Genomic DNA, 27,645 nt, shown 5'->3' with positions numbered 1-27,645 from the left:
ATAAAATTAAAATTCAACATTCTAATTTTTTTTAATTATTATCGGATACTTTATATCACCTAAAATTTGTCATATCTATTGGTTTCACAACCTAGGAAGACGTCAAAAAAAATATTTAAAACTAAGTTTACTGCCGCTTCCAAAGCGTCATTGCAGAAGAAGCTGTACAACTGCACATCTGCATTTTCTTCAACAACGTCAACTTCACGACTTTCCAAACTTAAAATAGAAATGTGGACGAGAGATTACATTGTTCAGATTAATTGAATTATATATAATATACTAATATTCTAATAATAAATAAATATTATTTTTTATGGATTTTTTTATGGATTAAAATAAATTTATGTAGGTACTGAGTGTACTGAATTTTGATTTAGGTTCAAATCAAACAACAATTCTTTACGAGGTTCCTGTGCTAAGCTCAAGCCAGATGTTTTTTTATCATTCAGGTAATCATCAGTCCTTATAAGCCATCTCACGAAGCGCTTTCTTTACATAGGTTACTTAACATACTCTTTGAATGTAAGGTTAGGCATATCAAGAACCGTCTCCGGCAACCTATTATAAAATAACTGACTTTGCCAAGCCTACGATAAGGCATGACTAATTTATCTATTGACCATAAATAAGTCGTGCCGTATACGTAAATTTCTATCAGTTGTGGTGGTGTTCCAGATTTTCTTTTCCACGTCAATTTTAACGTAAAAAAGTTAAAGACTTGGCTGCATGGACTCTGCCTTCTTAATAAAACGAGGAAATGAACCAAAAAATAACGTAAAAACGTCACTGTCATAATAGACACATCTGTAATTACCTGATTGCCAATGCCAACATCAATACCTACCTACTAAGTTTGTTTTGTTTAACAGGGTATTTATTTTGTGGTTTTGTTGTTGTGATTGTAAAAATGTAAATTGATTGATTGATAGAATCGGTCAAAATAGTAAATTGTGATAATATTTCGCTAAATAAACCAACAAATTAAAACGTAGAAATATAAAAGCATTAAAATGCAAGAGGGGCACGTTAACAATTTCGCACTTAATTTTGAGAACGAACGCGTAAGTACCTTTATTTAATTTACCTCCTTTTAATCTGCGGGCATGTCAATGCCTCCCATTGACTTGTAACTATTTAATAAAATGTAATACGCAGTAAAGAATCTTAGACTTGGCTTTGCTTAGAGTTTAATTAATGTTTAATATAAATAAAAGTGTAAATAGCAGAATGATTAAGGTGTCTCAATAAACAAACGTGAGGTTTGGATTGGCACAGATTAAAATCTCTTTGTATGTTAATGTGCTTATAGTGAGAAATAACATTGTGAGGAAACCTGCACATTCAAGCTAGCACATAAGTTGTTACCATGCTCCAATATGGATTAGGTTCCAGGTGCAAAAATTACATGAGAGTTAATGTAAAATCTTGACTTTCTCCAATCACAATTGTGTTCATATAGCCACATGTTGGGTCCTCTCCACAGAGGTGAGGATGCAACCAGGACCAACACCAGTAGGATTATAACAATACTCAAGAATATTTTTCGCAGAATAAGAACTAGTGACTTTTTTTATCATTGTTTCACTTTTTTTATACCAAAAATCACCATAAATAAGTACCTAAATGCCTATGACATTTTTACCTTGAGCACGTTCCTCTAAATACCTATATGGTAGCTACTACTATGTATATCTATTTTATTTTAATTCATCATTAGCTTTTGCTTCGCTCCCATGAGAAATCAAGAATAAAAAGAGCCTAATGCTGCCTAAATACAATAATATCTGTTCCAAATTTCTCTACCACCTTTAGTATAGATTTCTAGTTTAATACAAACTGCCTCCCTGATTATCCCAAAGACACACTAACTCAAAACTTGACAAGTTTCAAATCCACATGATGCCTGTTACATCAAAATATGAAAACTCTTGATCGAGAGTTATGACTATCAAAAACTGCTCTTATATTGACTAAAATAATAACAAAAGCAGCAAATAAGTTTAGAATAAAGTCAAATCTCTTTCTATGTAGAGCCTTTCACTTTTGTCTATAAATTTTTTCATGCACTTATTTTTTTAATTACTGAGAGCCTTACTTTGTTTTTACTTACATTCTTAACCTTAATAATTTAATTTTGTTCATTACATTCATAAAGTCACGACTCTTTCTCAGAGGGGTAGGCAGACACTTTGTAGGCATCTTTTCACTTTTTGTTAATTAGTGTATTTATTATTATTTAATTTAGGTTTTGCACCTGTCCCAACAATTTGGTCTATATTGATATGCCCAGGAACATAGAGATACGCCACTACTTCGTGATTTGGCCATTCTATTCTATACCAGTCATAGCATTTGACAATCAAAATTTGATGATTTGCCCAACCATACTAAAATAACGCAGTAAAAAAATTTAAGGATAAAAATCTATGTATTTATGACTGTTGGTATTTCAGGTAACCTTGTGACTACACAACCAACTTCTATGAGGATTAGAGTACTTTTAAAATGTAGGTTTTTTTCGAATGATTTGACTGGTATAGAATGGTCAGATCATGAAGTGGTATCACAATCTGGTCAATATAGCGATCGGGTCACGACATAATTATATAACCAAAACCATCTTTGCCTAGAAAAAAATGCAATGTGGTAAGGTTGCTATCTTCATTTTTCTTATGTAAATATATGTCCTGCATTTTTATGGTACAAAAATAAAAAACTAGAATTCATTAAAGTATAGTAAGCAAGTCATACGTAACTATTCTGAAATAGACCTTGATATCTACTTATAAATTATCATATGATAATGTGCACTGGTTATTATCGACATTATAAAACGTTAAATGCTATCATTTATAACTCAGGTAACATTATCGTAAATGTTCAGCAGCAGCCTGTGTTCTCTTCTTTTAGAACATACAGTTTTTGACAGTTGTATTTTATTAAATGAACTGTCTGCCGTGTGGTTTCCGGCACCAATACAAGAATAGGACCACTCCATCTCTTTCCCATGGATGTCGTAAAAGGCGACTAAGGGATAGGCTTACAACCTTGGGATTCTTTTTTAGGCGATGGGCTAGCAACCTGTCACTATTTGAATCTCAATTCTATCGTTAAGCCCAATAGCTGAACGTAGCCATTCAATCTTTTCAAGACTGTTGGCTCTGTCTACCCCGCAAGGGATAAAGACGTGACCATATGTATGTATGTATGAACTGTCTTCTTTTACGTAATTTTCTTTGTTACTCTAGACGCAATCAAGTAGTTACGCATCTCTTTAAAGGAAGGAGAGGGTCATTTCATCACAATTATCTTTAGATTTCTAATTGAGAATTCATAGCATCTAGTTGTAACTAAGATACTGAACAAAAAGATCACATCCAAGTATCTGTTTGAGTGATATGCGCCTATGCAACTAGAACACACTACGTAACTAGGTCCTGCCTTATTAAATTATGTTATTATACTCAAAGCCTCTGACTGAAGAAATCCACTCTTTCACACTTTCCTCAACCTTGTGTACGTCTGCACTTATACTTTTCCAGCCACACTCATCTACCTTCCCTTAAGTATATCCATATATTGTAAGTGATTAGTTTATTCAAATTATAGGTGACTTTGTGTGCGACTAAAAATTTAAATCATGAAGTTTGAAGCATTCAAAATATTACCCATAAATGTCCCTGTTATCGTTAATATTAGTGTAATTTTGTTTACTTTGGTCGAATCGTACGTGTTCCCTTTTGCTATAGTCAAATGGATGATCATTGTGACCAAATACAGCGGCATATTAACACTAGGAAAAGACAAGAAACCTTCAACAAACAAGTATAATTATAATTTACAATTGACAACCAGCCGTATACATGAGAACGTGGCTACTCAACATGTATCACACGTGAATGTACTATTAGAAGATGATTATAACTCTTCTGGGGCCTCGCAGCGTATGCAGGTATACATACATATAATAACGTCTATATCCCTTGCGGGCTAGACAGAGCCAACAGTCTTGAAAGACTGATAAGCCACGTTCAGCTGTTTGGCTTGATTATTCTAATAGCAACTAGTCCTCCCTACAAATACAAGTTTCGAACAAAAGTATTATTATAACTGTTGTACTGTCTGTCACCGTTGTCTTGAATAGAAGTATGTATATTGGACCGACCAGCAATCCCCAGTAGTTTCTGTGAGGCAAATCTTAGCAGACTATTTATTTCAGCGACTTTTCAATATATATCTTTTTTTTGATAGCCATATCATTCGGCATTACCAGGCTCCTGTCAAGAGATAATAAATATTTTACTATCAAGCTAATAAAATAAGCGCAGTAAAGACAGAACACCGCAATAAGAACATTGTCTTTTGGAATAAAAACTGGTAACAGGATAGTTAAAGTTTATGTTCGTAGTAACATGAAGAAGCGCCTTATTACATCTCGGATTACGCCCTCATACTCAAATCGGCAATAAAAAGCAGATAAAGTAAATCGACTCGATTTAGTAACCTTTGTTCGTAAACCGATTTATTTAATAATTATACACAGTAAATTTGAAATTTAAAGCGCTCCTCACATTGCCTTATTAAATATTTAAGTACTTTTTAACGAGCTCTTTAGCGATAAATTGAAGTCGTATTTTGACTTAAATATCCAATTACCGAAGACTCAACAAGTTACCTCGAATTATTATGGATTACAGCCCCCATCACTATCTCCTGTCTCAAGCCACGTGATTGATTTAGAAGGATTACGGATTAACCTTTCCCTTGAGGAAAAAAGGTGGAAATTTCTCCGCTCTGAACTTAAAACCTCCTTTAAGGGAACAATGAACCCATTTACTGGAATCACACCGTGCTTCGTAGAAAATGAAATAATGCAAAGTGGCAGCTGGAAAATGGGAAATAAGCAACCCATAACGGAATTTTTTTGTACATTCATGTTAGCGAGATATTGCCAAATTTCGGAGACTTACTAGATATTGGATATATCGTAAAATTGGTCTTTTTCAGTAATAGCTTATATACATATTGGCCTAATAGTCGTACGTTTGCTTGCCTCAATCTAAAAATATTTACATACGCATAAAGGATGACGTCAGAATAATTTTCGTCGAGTGGAGTTGAGCAAAATAACTTGCGATACCTATCTAGTACTTATTTTATTAAGTAGGAAAAACTTTAAATTTCGACTTCCTCTTCAAAGCGGCATCCGTTGATCGCTGAATTATTAGTATGGTCGATAAACAATATTTTTCAGTAATCAATTTAAAATTTATCCGAAAACTTGATACTATTAATGAACTGAAATTACTTAAACAATAAAATTATTTGCTTTAAGTAAAACTAGGGTTTCCGCTATTTCTAAGAATTTATGAACAAGTGAAACCGAGTGTATCCCCGGTATGAAAAATCAATGACAATGTCGCGACCCCGTCTTATAACAAGGAAATTCTAAAACACGATGACTGCGTATAAATTCGACACAGCCTTATCTCAATATAGATTTATGTCTTTATAGTGTTATTTTCATCAATCTCTATATATTTACAGCAGTCAATCGTCGTTCCTACGACGCAGTGCTGCCACCATTTTGTTATTTTTGATTTTTATTAATTTACGGTATCTATTCGCATCGCCGGTTTATAAACTTTCCGCAATAAAATCATAAAGAGAAACCATCATTATCTTCATATTTTTTATGAAAAAATAGCCTGGTTTTTCTCACTTTCTACCATACTTATACATTTCATCATCCGCGACTAAATTATAATTTACTGGTAAAAAGTCGAGCGGAACGCAAGTTTCCAGTTTATAAAGAATCACAAAATTTGTGGGGAAAGCGAGCATTAATCATCGCATTCATTAGCTACTACTTTCCGATAACATAATGTAAATATAAATACGGAAGTTGCTTCGTCACGGTGCTGATAAGAGTAAATCTCAGTAGATAAAAATATATTTATATCGAAATTAACACCTCTGTATTATTTTTATATTACTAAAAAGGCGAACGAATTATTACAAGTACGATTAGATTTTAGTTTGACTTTGACTATGTTTACGGTTCGATTAAATATCCTGCGTGAGTACACCTGCGAATTCATGAAACTGGATATACAAGCTGGGTTAGATTAGGCAGAAAAGGTAAAAAAGTATATCTAGTAGTAGTATCAGCTTCTAGCTACCTATACCCTGGTACGTTAAGTAGTTACTAGCTATAAGATGTGACTTTTATTATATATACACCCTTAACGACGTCGTATTTACTATTTTTATTGTTTCAGTTAAGTTACTGCGGGCAAGACTGCAAAAGAATACCAACGGCATTGCAAAAAATATATGGTGCTAAAACAAAATGTTTGGATTTAAGGTAAGTTAACAAATGTTTTTATCGAATTAGGAACTCATACAACTGTGCCTATTGAATAAGAACAAACTAAAGAAATAAATTTAAATAAAATAGGAATGCAGACAACATTACAAGTGTTAAAATAGGTCGTATGAGTGCTTTTGCTTTCTACTTTGTTATGCGTGACATCGGCAGGGCACTAAAAATTTGCCGAGTGTTTTTATTTTATATATATGAAAATTATATAATATAATTTATATAATAATAAAATATTTAAATAAAATTTAATGAAAAAACAGCAAATGGTTAATATATATAAACACATCTTATATTTGAGAGCAACATATCTCTAGTCGGAGTTAAGTGGAGCGTCCTCCATTCAATTCTTTTCTGTGTTTTGTTTCATTTGCTGGTAGTTTTGTGAGTTTCTTTTTTTATTTGATCTAAATATTTCATAGAAGAATAAAAATTAATATTTTATTGTTGCATTTATGAATAGAAAATTTATAAAGCTGCGTTTTGTTTCGCCAGTTATATTCGATCAATTGATCTAAATAGAATATATGTACCGCCAATGAGACTGATGCGTGACGTGCATCCAAGTCTTTAATCGAAATCACTTCAAATGTATGGAGTGTTCGAGGTGTGAATTACAATAATACGAGTATGTGTTTTTTTTTTGCATGCATTTCTTTTTGAGCCGCAGACTTAAATGAAATTCCTGCCTTTTCAGTTTTGCCTAATAAGATAACCAGACACCACTTTCAACGGTTATGTTAAAGCTAAAATTGTGGTGCGAAATGTTTATTTATACACATTTCGCGGGCTCGAGCAAATTAGCATTTTGAATTTAAAGGACTTGCCCTTGCTCATCTCAATGCGTACATACTTTTACTTTGTTTGTAATACTTTGTGTAAGAACGCAAATATTGTAATGAAAGAAAATGCTAATCTTTACAGCTAAGGCGCTGGTTGTTTGTAACTTAACTTAACCACCAAAAATGAGGGGTATCATAGTTTCACGTGTGTGTCTACTAGTACATAAAATAAAAAAATAATTCTTTTTATCTTTGTTGAGATGATTCTTAGATATTTTGATAAAGATATTAGGGAAATATGCGAAACGGTTCAATTTGTAGATTAGTTAAAGTAATGTCGGGACTTTGCAATTTGCCTGGTAAATAATATAATAACTTAAATAAAATATAACATTTCTTAATATGCTACAAGATATTTAATTAATAGCCAGAACACATTTACATATAACAAACCGAAAATGCAGTCGTATGCCATGACTTTCTGTTAAGATATCGTTTCCACAAGTTTCTTTTCTCTTGCCAAACTTGAAAGTGATTATTTCTTCAGTAACAACTTCTAATTTTTATGTTTAAAAGGTCTTCAGCAACATGCATGGTCAAATGATTTCAAACAGTAACATTCTTTGTCGAAAAGATTTCAACTTAAAGATTTGAGGTAAAAGGAAATTCTATATGATTTTGATTGGGAAAAAAGGTTTTCTCATAACACTCCCGATGACCTAGAATAATCATGGTCAATCGGTAGAGTTGGTCCGCATGACTAAATCATTGCGAGAAAAACTAAGCTTACCTACGGGTTAATTAAATGAAATTGTTTCTCGCTAAGCTCTAGTCTTATGACCATCTTATACAGGGTCCAATATTTATAACCTCCAGTCTATAGAAGAATTACGCAGAATATTTATTATTATTAAAGTATTAAGTAAATTACTTAATTTACAAATTCCAATATTATGTAAATTGCTCAAATTCAAGGCTATTAGTAAGTTTGGCATCGGCATCTTATTGAACTACTCAATTATTAAATTAGGAGAGCTCAGTTGTTTTTGATGAATATTCACACAGAGTTAAGCAATAACTGGACAGTCATGGTATTTTACGCCAGCCGCTGAATAATCTTTGCTCTGTGAAGTAAATTGAATTTTGTGAATCCAAATCATCCGTCCGCTTCCTTTATTTCTTAACGATAAAATTGATAATGCTAAAATGAAATTGATCCAATCGAATGACAATTTAATTTGTGAGTCAGCGCAAACAAATTCACTCATTTAGAAAATAACAAGGGACTTAATTAAACAATTGCCTGTTCCTTAGGAAATCAGAAAGCGGGTCGAGTGAATACGAAACTTATTAATTACTCTGTGGGTCAGTGATTTATTTATTTACGGTAGAATACAAAGCGACGGTTTGTTAACATGAGTCGCGAAATAATGCATCTTTATATTTAATCCCGAAGAAATTTTAAAGAACAAAATTCTGCTCTGGCATAAAATGTAATCAACCCATTGCATGCTTAAATCTTCCCAAGGGTACTTCTCACTGCTTTGGCTGACATAGATTTCTTTTTACTGAAAAATTGTGCGAAATGTGTTGTGAAAAACAGTGACATGGAAACTTATGAGGATATGAATGACATGTATTATTAAGACTTCTCCCCGAAGGGAAAATATTATTATAAATGTTATTATGGTTATTGAAAATGATCGTTTTGTCGGAATTCACACGTCAGCAATGCTCAAATCTCGAGGTAAGAATGGATTCACTCGTTAAACATAGGTATCTGTTGAAAACAACTGAATGAATTTATTTAAATCTCAATTCGTTGTTTTGTCAGAGTAAAAATTGTCTTGTGAATTGAATTCCGCATCAATCATTGTCCCAAACAATTTGAACCTGAGAAAAACTTGAGTTGAAGTTATCGAAGTTTGGAAGTTTTGAATGCTCCATGCTCATCTGGCGGGATGTCAGCATCCTGTTTTTCTTTCTGTATCTTACTTATCTAATTAAAATCTTACATGTATGCGAAAAACTGCTTCATTGTAATACACACAATCCTTTACTACGGTAGGGCAGTTTTGAAAAGACTAAGGGCACTTTCCGCTCTATGGCTCCATAGTTAAATTGAGATTCAAATAGTGACAGATTGCTAAACTTTCGCCTAAAAGAATAATCTCAAGTTTATTAGCCTTTCCCTTGATTGTCTTTTACACACTATGTTTTTTTCTTCGCTACCAGACCACTATAGTAGGTAGTTTAATTGTTTTTGTACAATATAACTTATAAAAGAAGTACTCATAACAGCAAAAACTTATAAAACAATGCATTCGTACCGTCCAAATCTGGACAAGATGAAATGAGATGTAAAGCCAAGTTTGTAAGTCATTCAAAATTTTAATTTAATTTTTAATTACTTACTCGTTTGTTGAGCAGAAGCGTAGAACGTTACCCGAGGCGTTGGTTTTGACGCCAAACAAATGAACAATTATAAATTAAATCCAGGAGAAGGCAAATCTTTAACGTGTCGATTTTAATGAAGCTTTATTACCAAGCAATAGGGAAAATACAACGGAAGAGGTCAGACGACAATAGCTTTGTACAAATACGATTACCCTCGTAGAAGTACCTAAGTTCAGGGTCCTGAATTCAATCTTGTGCGATTAGGACCGCGATCCGAACATTTATGGTGTAAAACGACCATCGACCCTAATAAGTCGATAATGATGAAACTGCTAATGGCTACGTGCTCCTAAAGGTGTCTTTAAGTTATCTAAATAGTGCTGAAGACTGAAGAACATTACTATAGAAGATAGAACTCACCCAAACAACAGTGTCTTTGTAAACGGTCGATTTATATCTGTCCTGATTTATTACAGTTACAACACTATCGAAACGCTCAAAGGGCTGGAACACTTCGGCAGATTGGAGGAGCTGATACTGGACAACAACAAACTGGGGGACGGAATCACCTTCCCCTACCTCCCCTACCTGAGGACCCTATCGCTCAATAACAATCAGGTAATCTGTTGCAGGAAATTTGAAACTGTAGAGGTAATGCCGGGGAAATTCTCGGTACAAACGCATTTCTTGTTCATTGAACAACAGAAAAATTATGTTTTCATCCCTTTTTTTCACTTTTCAATATAATAACTACAGCTTTATTAGTGGACGTCATTCTGGGCTAAATAAATATAGTTTGAAAACATTGCCAGAAGAAACGAAGAAGAAAAGCACTGATAAAAGAAGTAGCTGTTACTAGAATAGTATTTTTTAAGCTTTAATGCATTGATCCTCAGAGTGCCTGGATATACGTTTCTATGGAAAAAATATCAATTCCAACAAGCAGAAAAATATACATTTTAACTCCTTTTCCAAGTGGAGTAGGAAACCATGTTTAGGAGGAGTCCCCTAAACATGAGGAACACCATTAAATCTGTGGAGATAAAGTGTGTCTGCCTTAAGAGTATAATATCGCATGTAATTAATCTATTCATTTACCTAAAAATATATTGATTTATTTATTGACAGTCTGGAACTACCTTAAAGTCAAATGATAGTACTAGAATATGAGTATTGGAAATGAGAGCAAATTGGAGGATACAGATAGTTTGCTGAAGGTCGGGACTATTTTTTTTTACTTCTACAGCACCAGAAACTAAAAAGACTAAAATACGGGTGTAAATAAGGGTAACGTTATATCATAAGAACATTTTATTTACATGGGTTATGCGTTATGGTGGATGAATGTGACGTTGAGTCATATAGCAAACAAATGGGCTCCCATTACGAGGGACCCCGCTAGTTTCGGGGAGCAAAGTAATCACGAGTGCGACAACTTTTCCCACTTTATTTGTGTTCTTTTGAACAGGTTTTTAAATCAATTCTACTATTAAGCAGTGAATTTTTTTCCAGTAAAATACTTTAGGTGTCCAAGATACTAGTAGGTATTCATTATCCTTACTGAGTTAAGTTAGATAAATTGACATTTACTACGTATTATTGCGTACGTATTATTTGAGTGTGCGCTTTATTAAAACCATTCAAAAGTGCTCGATACACCTTTTGGATTAACAGCTAATGATGTTTCGTAATTGAAAATGAACCTGTCACTATTTGATTCTCAATTCTATCATTAAACCGTACGTGTCCTATCATTCAAGACTATTGGCTCTGTCTATCCCCGCAAAGGATATTAAACGTGATTGCATGTATGAAATGAATAAAATTCAAGTAACTATTATACATATATATTTTTTTTTACTATACAGTATATACCTCTATTCCACGCGTGACCTCGACGGAAACAAAACTGCACGAGCCAAAGAAAGGTTTTCACCGCCCTAATCCCTCGAACACGCGCTTATCGTGATGTCCACTATGCCAGACGCCCCGTAATGAACAGACAGCCCAAGAAATTAATGTTGACTTACTTTATTAGACCCGTACAATTAACATTGCTTACACGCTGGACTGGTATTGAAGAAAAATAGTGTTTCTCTTAAATTCAGTCATGATGTTTTTTTAAATGAATATAGGTGATCTCTGAATCTTAATTCCATCATTAAGTCATCCAGTTAGCACTTTGATTCACACACTAATTTTGGTAATAGAAGCCTCGAAGATTTTCATTGTTTATGTGGTAACTTAAACGGAAAAAAGTGCTTGAGAAAGCCTTGTTCATGCCATGTTTCATTTGTTCACAAATTTTTGACTTTGTGCTGAAGGTAAAAATATAAGATTTTTTTTCGGTTGCCTATATAATAAAATGGCAAAGGCAAAAATTTAAGTACCTAATTTTATTTGTACAAAGGAAAGGGTACTAGGTTCTGGTCAAGTATTAGCTTTTCATAAGTGTTCTACGAAAAAAGTTTAGCCCAGTAATGCCAAATTACAGTAAAATCCTTTCAGTGGTTTCTAAAATTGTAGGCATAACTCTCGTTAATAAAATAAACTGTTCAAAAAGCCATGTTTTATCTAAAGCATGTAAAAATTGTAGAATTTTAAACTAGGTATTTCGTTTTTGATATGGCGTGTTTTATGTTAATTTCCTCTTATACTTTTTTCAAAAGATCTTTTAATAATTTACCAGAGATTTCTCGCATGGGCTGTTTTTCATATGTTATTTAAAATAACTTATTTCGATATTATTAAAACCTTATAAGAGGTAACTGACACTTCCGGAAAATTTCAATACTTTTACATCGAGGATAAAAAGCAAACCCTGAGAGCGACCCTAGGAATAACTTATAAAGTTATTGTTAAAACTTTTTGCCCAGACAGAACCAACTGCGATGACTTCCATATGTTGCCGACCCTTAGTGGTCTAGAGATAGGAGCATGTGTGGGACCTAGTGTGAAACAAGGAAATAAGAGAATAATTTCTTTCTAACGTTAAACAATTTGTAGCAATTATGACGAAAACTGTAAAGATGTTTAGGTAACAAAAACAAACAATAAACTTGTTTTTTTAGGTGCTAGCAAGCAGTCACTGTTTGAATGTCAAATTCTTCATTAACTGATCGTGGCTTTACTGTTTTTTTTTATAACGTTGTTCTGTCTACCCCGTAATGAATAAAGACGTAATATATGAATTTATGTTAACAATATTTCATCGAGTTGAAGAAAGTTTTCAATGTCTTTACTTTGAATTTGTTTATAGGTATTATCCTGCTTAACGTCGAGTCGAAATGAAAGTAACATTATCCGCCGATGAATCAAGATTCAAGGGCGAACTAATTATCTAATTGAAAACAAACATGTTTTCCATAATATTCCTCTAGAGATCTCTTAATTAATTAGCTGAAAGAAAGACTGAGTAGGTAGGTGTCACTTATTTTGGGTGAAAACTTCGTCCGGTATTCTTCTTGAATCGGTAGGTATAATTGTGCCTCTATTAAGTATGTTTCAAACCTATGTTTATGATTTTTTCTATCCATCAATCAATCTAGGTTTAGACTAGTGCTGTCAGCCAAGATTTGGAATTCCTTCCCAGCGGCTCTGTTCACCTTTGTATAACTTATGGACTTCAAGGCAATAGTGAATAGGCATTTTTTAGCGTTCGTGTTCTACCTTAGACCTCAAAGAAAAAGGTTAGAAACGCTCAAGTTTCCAATAAGAAAGCATGCATTGGCACTTGCCACATACATATAACGAACATTAATAGCTAACAAATTTTTGGTTGTTACGCTATATTAAGCGTAATAATGTGTCATGTGAGGGCAGGTCATAAAACATAATTAGCGGACGACAAACTGCGGCGTGATTACTTCTCGCGATGATATCACCGAAACCTTTATGTACAAACGGGAGTAACATAAATTTCCTCCCTAATAATACAGCAAGCGTATTTTATTGAGCTATAACCCGTACGTTGACTTTCGGAATTTGTAGAAACTTAATAATCCTAGAGAAAGTTCTGTGAGCTTTGTAATAGTTAGTATTATTGAAAATTATTGTAGGTAGAGGGATTTGTGTTTAGAAACTAAACAAGATCCTTCAATTCAACACAATCTGCCAGACGAAGTTACCCTTCTTTTATTAATATGCCTTTTAATACATTAATTCAAATTTATCTACAAAATCTAATACCGTCTTTAACCCTCGCGGGGTAGACAGCGCCAGCAGTCTTGAAAAGACTGAAATGCCACGTTATTATGGAATTAATATTCAAAAGTGACAGGTTGCTAGCCCGACGCCTACGAAAGGAATCCCAGGTTTAGAAGCCTATACTTTAGCCGTCTTTTACGAAATCCATGGGAAAACTAGGTATGGAGTTTTCTATTTTAAAATGCCATAACTACACGTCACTTTTTAATTTTCATAATTATTATTTTTCAGTTATCGGACCTCGAAGCACTGATTGAGCAAATAAGCGAACGGTTCCCATCACTCACATACCTGAGCCTGCTTAGTAACAAGGCGTGTCCGAACCAACTGTCAGACTTCGACAAAGACGACTCCGACTACCAGAGATATAGGTACGTTTTCTGAATATTTCCATTTTCTTTTTATTTGTGACGATCAATAGCCTCGTCTCCATTCGTGGCGACATCTCTACGTTACACTTTATCTACCAATCACAGCGAAGCATGCTACGTCATCGGCCAATATCAACGAGCATGCTTAATCGCTCAAGCAAATTTCTACACCAGAAGAAAAGATCTTCCGCCGGTACTTATGCTCCAATCAGTAGAAACTATTATTAGAAGCTGTTATTGGCTGACGGCGTGTGACGTAAATGTCGCCATACATTCTTTGCGAGGTTTCACGGAAGAGAAGTCACACGTAAAGTTGCATAAACTTTAGACTTACATATATACAAGTCAGGTTACGTTCGCAAAGAATAAAGCGTTGTCAATGGGTGGCTAAATATAGATTTAGTTGTGTCTGCCAAATCAACTAGCCCTAGACTATGTACTTTTGTTTTCTCCTATGTTTCCAATTGATGAACTTTTATTTTATTATTTTTAATTAAATATTGCCCGTATGTCAGGCAATCTCCTGATTTGAAAGCCCTAATAACCTTATAACATTTCTCGTTTCCAGATACTTTGTAATATTCAAACTACCGCACCTACGTTTCCTAGACTCACGTCGCATCTTCGGGGCGGAGCGTAGAGAAGCGGTAACGCGCGGCGAATTCATGCGTGTGCGCAGGCCGCCCGCCGACGCGATAGACACACAAACACAGACTCAGTCGCAAGTCCAAGCCAGACCGTTGCCTGTGGACTTGGCAGCGTTGGGCAAACACAAAGGTGAACCCTTGATACCGTAACACCACTTAATTCTTCCAAGGCACGGTCTACCGCGTAGAGCCCATGAAAATAATTAACTTCAAAAGCAAATAATAAATCTTATTGCATCCTTATCATCATTCTGCAAGCATTTGTCTCGAATCCCTCTCTTCTACCAATTTTAACTCAAATGATTATGTTCAATAGGATATACCAAATTTTAGATTAACTTTTTTCAATTTCAGGTGCCTACGGTAAATGCCACTACAAGTACACAGGCAAGCATTCAGAGGGTAACAGATTCATTGTAAACAGTGATTTGTGACCCGATGAAAGAAGTTTCTCATCGTTTTCAAGCTAATCTCCATCTAATTGCCATTAAACAAAGGTAGTGTGATACCTACTGAAGAATGGTCTAGGGTTGTCTGTTTGGCGTTGTCTTCGAATGCGAACAGCTACTTCAAAAATCTACTCTCCCGGTTATGTCTTCCCTGGGGAGGCCTGGATCCGCCTATAATATGACCGAGGAATAGCAAGGCCAAGAGCGATTCCCATCCGAGCTTTGTGTCTTTACTAACAAATAAGCCTAACCTATCCTGTAAAATAATTAACTCCAATAGACGAATGCTATATGGTCTGAACATAAAAAAGCATGAATTAAACAAACTACAAAATTTTCTTTGCAATTTTAATATTATGATATTTAGCAAAGATTAGTCTTATAGAATAGAAAAAAATTAGTCTTATATTCGCATAGACACGAATTTGTTTGCTTGTTGCAATATATCACTGGAAAAACTTAATTGACGGCAATGTTTTAAGATGGTGATGGAAAATAACAGGGAAACTAAAAATGTTATTTTAACAAAAACTGCCATAATTATTAGATATTAAGTTTGTTTTGTTAAGTCGTTATTAAAGATTGACTACTTAAAATATATAATAGTGTAAAATAATATGTGAAATTTATAAAAAAATAATTATTATCTTTATTGTTAATGGGTATCGCTTATTAATTAACCATGATACCAAACTCGTAAGAAAAATAACTTATACGACATTGCAAAGTGCTATCGGACATTCCTGGTTATTTTTGTTATAAATCCATGATAAAATAATATATTTTGTTACATAGAAATAAATATTTTATAAGTAAAACTTTGTTTATTTACTAATATAAATATTATATAAATAATATACATTTTATGTGTTATCAAAAAAATACATACATACATATAATCTCGTCTATATCCCTTGCGGGGTAGACCCTTCAGTCAGTCTTTTCAACACTGTTGGTCTTGAAAAGACTGATAGGCCACGTTCAGCTTTTTGGCTTTAAGATAGAATTGAGATTCAAATAGTGACAGGTTGCTAGCCCATCGCCTAAAAGAAGAATCCCAAGTTTATAAGCCTACCCCTAAGTCGCCTTTTAGGACATCCATGGGAGAGAGATGGAATGGTCCTATTCTTTTTTCTAGTGGTGCTGGGAACCACACGGTACAAAAAAATATTTTTAAATCGATAAAATTTCTAAGGATGTTCAGTTGATTTTAGTAAGAAATGGCATGGGTTACTTAATAGTACAGCACTTAATAAGCTGTCAAAATTAAAATACATTCTTGAACAATATAAACGTGCATCCACATAAACTTGCTCAAGATTATAAACTGATCAAAAATTACATAAATCACAAGATATATCACGTAATTCCATAATTACAATTAACACATTGCATAAATAACACAGTCCTTTCCATATTTTGAATTAAATAAACCGTATTCATAATGCATATTATTCTTTTTACCTGACTGCAAGTAGGGTTATGTTTTACTTCTGTCTTACAACCGGCATGACCATATAATCGTAATATATACAAATGACAAGAAATTTCTTGGATATCTAGGTTAAAGAAGATAGAAAATAAAAGAAGCGTGGGTTCGTCGTCTCCGTGTTTAATGCAGAATTTTATAAATCGGATCGAAATATAAAAACAGTGCTTATCAGTAAATTCATAACAATGCCATCTAGTGCAAATCGGTGGAACTACAACGCGGTTAATACATATCGGTGCGTGACCAATCCTAATGAGTTCTGAGAACTTAATTAGATGGTGCTGTCATTAGACTCAATAATATAGCTCTTATTATTCCGATTTCCGAGAACATATACAAACACCTGGTTGAGCTATAAGTATATTAAGTTTTAGAAATTTAACGCCAAGATAACCCTGAAAAGATGACAAGTACCACATAGGCATATAAAGAACTTAAGCCCTAAATTTTTAGGCTCGGCTGACAAATCGCACAAATGAACTCATTACCTACAACAAAACCCCCAGACTAGAGCTAAAGTCTACATAAACCCTTAGCGCTCAGATAGGTTAGTGCGAGTTTTACTTGATCAAATGCGTCGAAGAAGTAACGCGAATTATAACGATTTTGTATTGAATTGCATTAGTGCCATCGTGTCACCACTGGGTGGCGCTGATTCAATCACATGAAAATTCGCGTTCTGAGTCTTGATTCGCGCTCGAGAAGAGTCGTGCTCAAGTTTTTTTCTGTTTGAAGTTCCCTTATAAATAAACAGAGAATAAAATATTGAGCTGAGTCTATTGAACCAATACTCAAGACTCGAGTTCTTTACATTTGTAGTTTACTTAAATGAAATAACTTGTGTGTATGTTTTGCTATTTATTTTAATACGCTTTATACAAATATGTCATGTTACTTAAAATAATATAAAAGTAAATATCTATCAACGCACGTGCGTGTCAACAATATTTTTTTCCGGTATCCATTGAATAAATTAGATTTTCTTGGGAAGGGAATAAGTTACAGTCTTAACTTCCATAAATTCTTCCAAACAATTGATGCCTCTGCAAATAAAAAAAACAGTACCTACGTAAATAACATATAGGTAAATGAGTTTGAAGTAGGTACTTAACTATAATCATACATTACTAAGTATTATATGAAGTAAGTACCTATTTTCAGCCAATCTCATTGTAGTTATGTCTATTGGAGAGCGCTACACTCTAGAATGAGTACCGTGTGGTGCTCGGCATTTCGGGATAGAATCACTCCATATCTTTCCCATGGATGGCGTAAAAGACGACTACAGGAAAGGCTAATAAACTTAAGATTCTTCTTTTAACTGATTTTAAACATTCGCGTTGCATAATACTATTTATAAATAAAACAGGTAACAACCAATCATTGCAACATGATTCGAAACTTCAGAGATAAAATAAACGAACGTTATGGATTAAAAATAAATATAGGTACTTAATAGCTTACCTTTCTCGACCGATGCCGGATTCTTTAAAACCTCCGAAAGGTACCTGAGGACCCGTTGCGAAATATGTGTTGACCCTGTAATAATAATTTATAGCAAATTAATGAAGACACGTTTGGTGAACCTATTTCTATAATAAAGTTAGAGATATCAAATGATATCAAAATTACGTATATTTTGCCTACAAATTGAAATGCCTGGATTAATGTAACCATTAAGATGTTGTTAGCGGCGTAGTAGATGTTACACATAATTATAGATATAACTCAGTAGTACACCAGTATTAAAGTTAACTTCTTCAAACATCAGACTCTATGCCAACCACCACGAGGATTGGTGAAATCCGAAGACATGGAGGCCATAATTTGTACGATATGGGCATATTTTCTATTTTCTAAAAGGTAACTGGTAGAAAATGCTATGAGCATAACTCCACCTATTGAACCTTGAGGCTCAAAAAAGTTTTAAATAAATACTTAAATAAACACCTATGAATGGAAAGAGAGAAAAAAATTTAACAAGACATTGATGGTAATAATATCAAATTGTTTGGATAGATGAATCCTAAAGATAGAAAAACTGCACCAATTACAAATTATACACACAAGAACTTTACACATTCATAATATTATTTGTGGTTTGGATTTAAACTTGATATAAAAAGTCTGACTTCTTCCTTCGCCTTTGGATGTGGTTTTTGGCCGTTTGGACGCTATTGGTCCAATTCGCATTTGGTCCAATCACTGAAACACCTCCAAGCAGTTTTGACTATTTAAGAATAATAGTCTAAATGTTATTCCCGAAACAGTATTAATTGGTGCGTACCAAACAGTGCCCGCTTCGACGTGCTTGGTGAACTGCAAGGCTGTGTTGATGTTAGTGGTGAAGATGCCGGCTGCCAGACCGTAGTTGGTATCGTTGGCGCGGTCGAGGGCCTCCTCCAGGGTGTCGAACTTCAGGATGCTCTGGACGGGCCCGAAAATCTAATAAAGATCAAAGTGATGATTTAAACGACATAATAAATTTAGGAGAGTAGGTACGCTAGGAAACCAACAGTTTAAGTGTCGTGTTATTGTTGTTTTACCGAATTAGAAATCCAGGAGACTGGTTTAGCTTCAAGGTAAAATTGTGAACTGGGAAAAGAACGCGTCGAAAAGAGAATATTTTGCTACTCTAGATGTGCAGGTGCTATTGGAAGGGGATCAATATAAATGGCAGTTTATTTTATACTGAGATTTCTACGTACTATTAAATCTAGTACATAAAATATGATTTACCTCTTCCCTGGCGATGGTCATATCATCCTTGACATCAACAAACACGGCGGGCTCGATATAATAACCAGTGTTGCCAATTCGCTTGCCTCCCGTCAATAGTCTTGCTCCTTCTTTCTTACCCTTCTCTATATAACCCAACACTTTGTTCATCATCTCTTCGTCAACCTTAAACAATTTAGTTACGTTTTTAATATATCATTTCACAACTTTACCCAGTGTGCTATTATGCCTAGGTATATTAAATGAACCTTATTATCTAATTTTAATTAGATAAGTCTGTATTGATGTTACAGTGCCCAGAAAAATATTGCCAAATATAAAAAGAAAGCCAAAGACAGCCATTTCAAGTAAACATAATTTGCTAATGCTGCTTATGTTACCAATGATTTGTTCTATTCTAAATACCTAATTTTATAGGCGACATAACAGACCTGTGGTCCATTCTGCGTAGTAGGGTCGGCAGGGTTTCCGATCTTTCTAGCCCTGGCGTGCTTGACGGCCTCCTCTACAAACTTGTCGTATATCCCGGATTGAACAAACAGACGCGAAGCTGCTACGCAAACCTGCCCTTGATGCGTGAAAACTGCATTTGCGGCGCATGGAATGGCGGTGTTTACTAAAAATTACGAAGAAATTTAATTACTTTTAATTAATGCTGCCAGCCTTCTGCGCACACTCCTGCAGGTTGAAACTATGCATGAAATGTACAATTAATAAATTAATATTTATTTTACCTTAGGTTTAGATCTAGTTTATTATAGTTTTTAGGTCAAACTATATAAACTTTAATAAAAACTTTTAATTTTGACAATTCATCTTAGGATCATACTTTGAACAACTTACAATCGGCATCATTCATTACAATGAGAGGACTCTTGCCACCAAGCTCCAGTGTTACCCTCTTCAGGTTGTTAACCCCAGCGGCTTGCTGAATCAGCTTCCCAACCTGGAAAAAATATAGGAACATCACATTTAAATTTGTCGGATGCAAAGACATAGCTATACACAAAATAACGAAATGACTTTCGATCAAGAAACTTGTAGGTACTTAGTACATTTGCGAGGGCTGTTTGTAGAGGAATAACGAGAGGCGACTTTTTTTAGGTAGGTAGCAGTATTTTTTTATAATTTTGGGTAGTGTAACCGTACTTTAAATTAAAGGGACCCTTAAATAAAAGTACGGTTAAAAAGATTTGTATCGATACCTATCTATCTCTTAGAAATACCAGCGATTTTTTAAATCAGGTCAATGAAAGTAATTTCATAAAACTTTTTTATCATTCTTGATACAAATATAAAAATTTATCACATACCTCAACGGAGCCAGTAAATGAAATCTTATTGACATTTGGGTGGTGAGTAAGAGCATTTCCAGCAGTCTCTCCATAACCATTGACTACATTCACAACTCCTGGTGGCAAACCGGCCTCGGCAAGCAAAGCTGCTAATGCAAGTGCGCTCAGAGGAGTCTGTTCTGCTGGCTTCACAACCACCGTACATCCTGACAAAAGATAATATGGTTTTAACTAAACCTTTAGAAACAGGTTACATTTATTAAATAAAAAGGTATCTCAAAGCAACAGACGTAAACAAAAATATAAAACAGAATTTAACGTCCAATCTATTAAAGACATATTTTTCAACAATAATACAATACAACGTTATACATTAAAAATCAGCTAAACAATAATCTCAAGTCAAGAGTCTTGTAGCTGTTTGCTAAATCTGAGGTAGGTTTAGCCAACAGACACAAGACTAAGGTAGACGAGACCGAAAACTAGACGAGAGAGAAAAAAAATGTGAGGGACCAAAGTTCGGTCCTTGTGGAACTCCAAAATCGAATTCCAGTTATCAACTGTTATTTTATTACAACGTATCTATAGAAAACTAAATTGCACTTACCAGCAGCTAAAGCAGTAGTCACTTTATTGCTAAATAACGGGATTGGGCCATTCCATGGTAGGATTAGTCCGCATACACCAATAGGCTGCTTCAACGTGTAAGAAAATGCCTCTCCGTCTAAAATTATATTAATTTGCTTTATTATTCTGATGTTGTTTCTACTGGAATGTTGATATAAAACTCAAAGAGATCAACCCAAATAACATAATATGCAATAGGACTTTTACTATCTCGATAGCTATTGTCGAGATGGAAATCGCTGGAACGACTTTAAACAAAGATCTATAAAGTCAAATAATGAAGATTGAAAAAATATTTCATACCTACAGGTATGGTGTCGCCCTGGACCTTGTCAGCTAAGCTGGCTATATACCGAATGTTTGCCACTGTCGAGGCAAGAAAGCGATTGGCCATGCTCACAACCATCCCATTGTTGTATGACTCTAATTCTACAAGATATTTGCTGTCTCTTTCAATGAGGTCGGCGAACTTGTTCAGAATGACTGCGCGACGGGAGGCGTCCATGAGCCGCCATTCTGAGTTGCGGTGGAAGGCACGACGAGCTGCCGACACTGCTTCATCTATGTCCGCCTAAATATTAGAGAGAATTTGTTCAAAAAATAATTCACCAAATTGGGCTGGGACTAATGATTCAAGCTGGGCCGAGTTTACTATTTTCGCACAACAATTTTTGCCAACTCATGGGTACTTGAGCGGTGGCTACATGATAATCTTGGGCTCCTGCTCAGGGAGGACGCAGCTGGGGTAAACGTCAGGCAAACTAAGGATTCCTTTTACTATAATTATATTATTTGCCATGTGGTTCCCGGCACCAATAGAAAACTGAATTGGACCAGTCCTTTTCTTTGCAATGGATGTATGAAAGGCGACTTAGGAATAGGCTTACCTATAAACATTATAAACATATGATTCTTCTTATAGGCGATATGCTAACAACCTGTCACTAATCTCAATTCTATCATTAAGCCAAACAGCCGCAGTGGTCTAAGCCTTTTTAAGACTATTGGCTCTGTGTACCACGCAAGGGATATAGACGTGACCATATGTATTTAAAAATCTACCTACATTTTGTAGGTATTTTCACAATGTTATGACATATTGTTAAAAGTACCTTCCCATTAATATCCTTAACTAAATCTTCCCTTAAAATACTTGCACCTATATTGTACTCATAGATTGGTATCATCACGTAAAGATAATTTCGTATAAGATTAAAGTAAATAAAAGTATTTTGAAATTGCACAATATCATGTAATATGTTTACTCAAGTGGGAGCCTGCTATTATGAGAATACCTATTCTGAAATGTTTTATCTAAAATGCGTGGATAAAAATTGAATACTTTACATAAAGTTGCAATAATAAAAACCAAACAGCGATAATGCCACCCGAAGCAGAGTTCGGGTGGCATTCTCGTCGTTTGATCAACATGAAAACACGAAAAATAAATTTCTGAAAAATATCCTTATATTTACTCTCCTGCCCCCGCAGCAATGGAACGCGCGACGCCGTTTTCATCGTGCGCTAAACTTTCGCTGTCCCGTTTCTTGTCATAATAAAAAGCGAAATAGCGATAGTTTTTCGCGCGTTAAAAACGGCGTCGCGTGTGTAACACTACGGGGGCTGGCTTTGTCTCGTTGATTTCTACTAGGTTTGCCCTATGCAACTCCAAGAGCTTGACCTACGTGAGCCTGTTTACGTGGGAACTGAATCCAGCTTGGATTATGGTTATTACAGGAGGTAAAAGTAGTCTCTGCCTAACCCTCCGGAAAAAAAGGCGAGATTTTATGTATTTTTGATTAAAATCTGCTCTAAAAATGTGAAATGACTTCTGATTAGTGGCAAAAACAGGAATCACCTTATCGCCTTCAGCAACCTTAGCGATGACGGAGCCATCATGAGGGGTGCGAGTTTCAAAGGTCTTTCCGCTCTTCGCATCCACCCACTTGTTATCAATGAATAACTGAAAAGAAAATTACGTTGAATTATTTATTAAAAACAGACCAATAAACCGAATCCTGGCTTGACGTCGGGATAGATGATAGGTATACTTACGTGCAAATCGTCTTAGAACGAAGAATCGAAAGAGGAAAGTGGACTCCAAGCTTATTGTCTGCCAATGAACAGAGCCAAATCTTGAAAAGACTGAATGGCCACGTTCAGCTATTTGGCTTAATGATAGAATTGAGATTCAAATAGTGACAGATTGCTAACCCATCGCCTAAAAAAGAATCCCAAGTTTGTAAGCCTATCCGTTAGTCGCCTTTTACGACATCCATGGGAAAGACATGGAGTGGTCCTATTCTTTCTTATATTGGTGCCGGGAACTACCCGGCACCAATACATTTTTAGCTATTACAAATAATCATTCTTTCTTAAATATAATAATTTATTTATTTATTAATAAATTAATATTACTTTATTTTGTTTTAAATATAAAATTTAATTCATAAATAATATTTAATATATATAAATATTTAATATACCTTATATTAAAAAGATAATAAACTTTTTAAACATAAGTATAGTAAAAACCTACCTAAAAATAAAATAAAATTTCGTTATTTACAAAGTTATATAAAAAACAATGTCGATGTTTTTCGTATAAGGTACTCGTTGCTATATGTACACAGAATTATGCATTATTAGTGCTAATATGTATGCATGTACATACCTTGGTGTATTTAATTTGAGGAGCCATCGCTTACTTTTGACACTCTAGTACAACTGAACAAATTCTTACTACAACCCGGGTATTTATGGACAATATACTGCTCCTTTAAATGATACCACTGATAAAGTTGATTATGAATTGAGTCTACTAGAATCAAAAACCGCAATGTCCATAAAAACCAAAAACGTGTTATCTATGGTACATGAAACTCTAGATTTAAAAAAATATTTTCGTCCATTCAAAATCTAGCTAAAACCACAATGTCCAATAGAAATAAACGTTTAAAAATAAATGTTTGCAACAATATCAGCATTGTCCGCTCGCGTATGTATCCGAACTAGCATTGTCCATTACAGCCAATCACGATCGACCGCGGTCCGTAAAACAGTATGGCGGATTTTGGTGTCTATCGTAAGCAGTGCGCTCGGCTAATTTAATTTTTTAAGTTTAAAGACTGATTTGAGAGTTATAAAATATCGTTGAATATAAACTATGGAATGTTATCCACAAGTGGTTGACAATAAAAATGCAAGGAAACGAAGAGTTGATAGTGCAAATTGGAAGAAAAACAAGGAAAAAATTTACCGGTAAGTATAGTTGAACTACGTAGCTTTGATACTTGAATTTACATGTATTTAAAAAAAATATGTCGATGATGAAGTACGTATATAAATGTGTTTGCCAACCCATCTTCAAAGCGTGTACCCCCAAATGCAGTACTTTTAACTTACTTACGTACTTTACGTTACTTACACACTTTGACTCTTATCAACATTTCTACACACTTTTTATTTTAAATTGGGTACCTTCTTGGCTATTTTTTTATTAGTCCGTCTTTAGATCATCAAAAAATATGAGACAAGTATTTTTTCTTTTGTCATTTAGACAATAATATATAAAGATATAGCCTGATAAAGTTTCATAAAACGACCGAAAAAAAAATATGCTCAAAGTTTAATAGGTCAATTTTTGCTTTTTTTTTCCTAGCCTGTTGATGTTGGTTCCCACTGTTGGGCAACGGCCTCCCCTATTCTTTCACTCGTCTCTATCTATCTCTCTCAATTTTTGTTTAAATGACAAAAAAATACGTATGCCAAATTTTTTGGATATTATTCGTCGGTTATAATAGTTTGGTGATATTTTATGATATCAAACCTGTTAAATGTGTTTTAATAAAAAGAGACTAAATATCTACAGTCCTCAAACTTTGTTGTTCCAGGTACACTGCAAAGGACTTACCTGTTAAACCGTCATGTTTACATAAAGACAAAAAGCTGCAATGCTCTGATATTAGTATGAATGATCTGCAGTCTTTTCATGGATCGTTTTATGCTGTAACGGATAAAGTTAAACAAGATTTGTTCATACTCAAACATGTAGTAGCTGTACAAACAAAACGCCGTCGTCCTAGGTCTAATTCTATGCATTATAAACCTAGAGAAATGCAAAGGATGTACAGGATTTATTGTAGATCTCAAAAAAAGATGGTGTTCGTTTGCCAAAAAGCTTTTTTGCAAACATTGCATATAAAAAGATATCGGATAGAAAATGTGATAAAGAATTATTACTTAAAAGGAGAAGTCCCGAAAGAAAAACGTGGTGGTGACCATAAGTCACATAAGTACATCGAAAAAAAACGAAGTGTTATTTCATTTATAAAATCATTTAAATGTTCTGAGGCGCATTATTGTAGAGGCAATACTAAGCGTATGTATTTGCCGTCAGAATTATCGATAAATAAAATGGCTAAAATGTACAATGCTCAATCAGCTGATAATCTGAAAGTTAAAGCCTTATATTTCCGTAACATATTTAATACTTGTTTTAATTTGGGATTTGGCACACCACGTGTTGATGCATGTTCTACATGCTTGCAACTGTCCGAGAAAATTAAAGTGGCGAATGAGACTGATAAAAATCAGTTAATGGTGCAAAAAACTGTGCACAAGAGACGTGCCAAAGCATTTTTTAATATGTTAAAGGCAGAAGATCCTTCAATTAAAATAATATCTTTCGATTGCCAGAAAAATATGGTTTTACCAAAAATTCCCGACCAAAGTACATACTATTCGAGACAGCTATATTTTTTTAATTTCACAATTGTAGAAGGCAATTCGAAATCACCATTAACAAGTAAAAATGTTTTTAGTTACTGCTGGACCGAAGATGAATTTGCAAAAGATGCAAATTTAATTTCATCTGCTGTTTATCATCAATTATCTAACACTGTTTTTACACCAGAATGTAAAACCCTTCGGATTATGGCCGACGGTTGCGGCGGACAAAATAAGAACTCAATTTTAATAGCAATGCTTTCAAAATGGTTAATTCATAATGCACCAATGCATATAAAGATTGTAGAAATTGTGTTCCCTGTAGTGGGACACTCGTTTCTTCCTGCTGACCGAGTCTTTGCTCGTATTGAAAAACAACTGCGAAAAATGGAAAATATATTAAATCCGAATGAATATATAGACGTCATAAGTCAACATGCAACGGTTATCAATGTAGGAAGAACATGTCAAATCTTTGACTGGAAAAGCACGGTAAAAGATATATTTAAAAATATTGGAACCTGGCATGTGCCTTTTTCTAAATGTAAAAGATTTTATTTAAAGAGGGCCAGCAGATCTAGTGATATGGTTGGTCTTCGAGGAGAACTACACTACAGACAAGACTTAGGCCAATATAAAAGTGTTTGCAAAAAAAATAAAACATCTGCAATGATTGCACCACGTATGATTACAAAGGGAGTTGATGTAAAACCCTTAAAACTTAGGGATGTCAGCAAATTACTTAAGACTCATTATGGTGACGATTGGCGAAGCTTCCCTAATTTGGTATATTTTGCTAATGTGGTACCACAAGAAATTTTGGTAAATGAAGGTGACGATGATAACCCTGAAGAGTCAATGTGCGAACTTCAAGAAGAGCTGCCGTCATTAATTATTTAGTTTTAGTACTTATGCTCAAAATAAACATTAACCTAAGCGTAGTATTGTTTGTTTGTTTTTCGTGTGTGTAAGTGGCCAACATGGTTTGGGTGGTTTTTTCAAGCCGCCTAAAGGCATCTGACATGGCTTAACGACTGCCATCTATGATGACAGCCGGGACCAACGCGTAGTATTCAGATGCATAGGACGAATATTGTACAAAATCCCATTCAAACTTCAACCCCCCCTACAACCCCACCCACTTATTTTTTGGAATTTAAAGTAGCCTATGTCCATCTCTGTGGTACAATACAACCTATTATAAAATTCATCGAAATCGGTTCAGCCGTTCAGCTGTGAAAAAGGAACAAACATACATACATACACACTTTCACAATTATAATATTAGTAATCGAAATCGGTTCAGCCGTTTAGCCGTGAAAAAGGAACATACATACATACATATACACTTTGGCATTAATATTAGTAAGGATACAGTGATAAAGTTGGTAAATTGGACATAATAGTTTTGTAGCTTTATGTATGCAAACTACTCAAGGATCAAAACTTTTTAGCAGATTACATTGAGAATAGGTATGTTTCAAAATTAGCAATGTCCAACAAGCGTATGAAACAGAGACAGCAAAA

The 27,645-nt window shown here is 34.4% G+C and overlaps 2 protein-coding genes across 2 annotated transcripts; one reads left to right on the top strand and one right to left on the bottom strand.

The window, feature by feature from the left end:
• Positions 1 to 824: 824 nt before the first annotated feature.
• On the top strand, positions 825 to 16,032 carry LOC106142839 (leucine-rich melanocyte differentiation-associated protein). Its single transcript, XM_013344747.2, has 6 exons — positions 825 to 1,064; positions 6,285 to 6,370; positions 10,041 to 10,182; positions 14,002 to 14,141; positions 14,710 to 14,918; positions 15,143 to 16,032. The coding sequence occupies exons 1-6, from the start codon at positions 1,014 to 1,016 to the stop codon at positions 15,220 to 15,222; spliced, it is 708 nt and encodes a 235-aa protein (XP_013200201.1). The 5' UTR covers positions 825 to 1,013; the 3' UTR covers positions 15,223 to 16,032.
• Positions 16,033 to 17,574: 1,542 nt separating this feature from the next.
• Positions 17,575 to 24,232, bottom strand: LOC106142838 (aldehyde dehydrogenase 1A1). Its single transcript, XM_013344746.2, has 11 exons — positions 24,065 to 24,232; positions 23,249 to 23,353; positions 21,694 to 21,961; positions 21,371 to 21,487; positions 20,782 to 20,969; positions 20,312 to 20,414; positions 19,900 to 20,084; positions 19,469 to 19,633; positions 19,017 to 19,174; positions 18,194 to 18,268; positions 17,575 to 17,772 (listed from the first exon to the last, which is right to left on the bottom strand). The coding sequence occupies exons 1-11, from the start codon at positions 24,089 to 24,091 to the stop codon at positions 17,703 to 17,705; spliced, it is 1,461 nt and encodes a 486-aa protein (XP_013200200.1). The 5' UTR covers positions 24,092 to 24,232; the 3' UTR covers positions 17,575 to 17,702.
• Positions 24,233 to 27,645: the final 3,413 nt, after the last annotated feature.

This window comes from Amyelois transitella, chromosome 9 (assembly GCF_032362555.1).
Source record: "Amyelois transitella isolate CPQ chromosome 9, ilAmyTran1.1, whole genome shotgun sequence".
Classification (NCBI taxonomy): Eukaryota; Metazoa; Arthropoda; class Insecta; order Lepidoptera; family Pyralidae; genus Amyelois; species Amyelois transitella.
The sequence above is the reverse complement of the archived record's forward strand: the minus strand, read 5'-3'. Positions and strand labels throughout refer to the sequence as shown.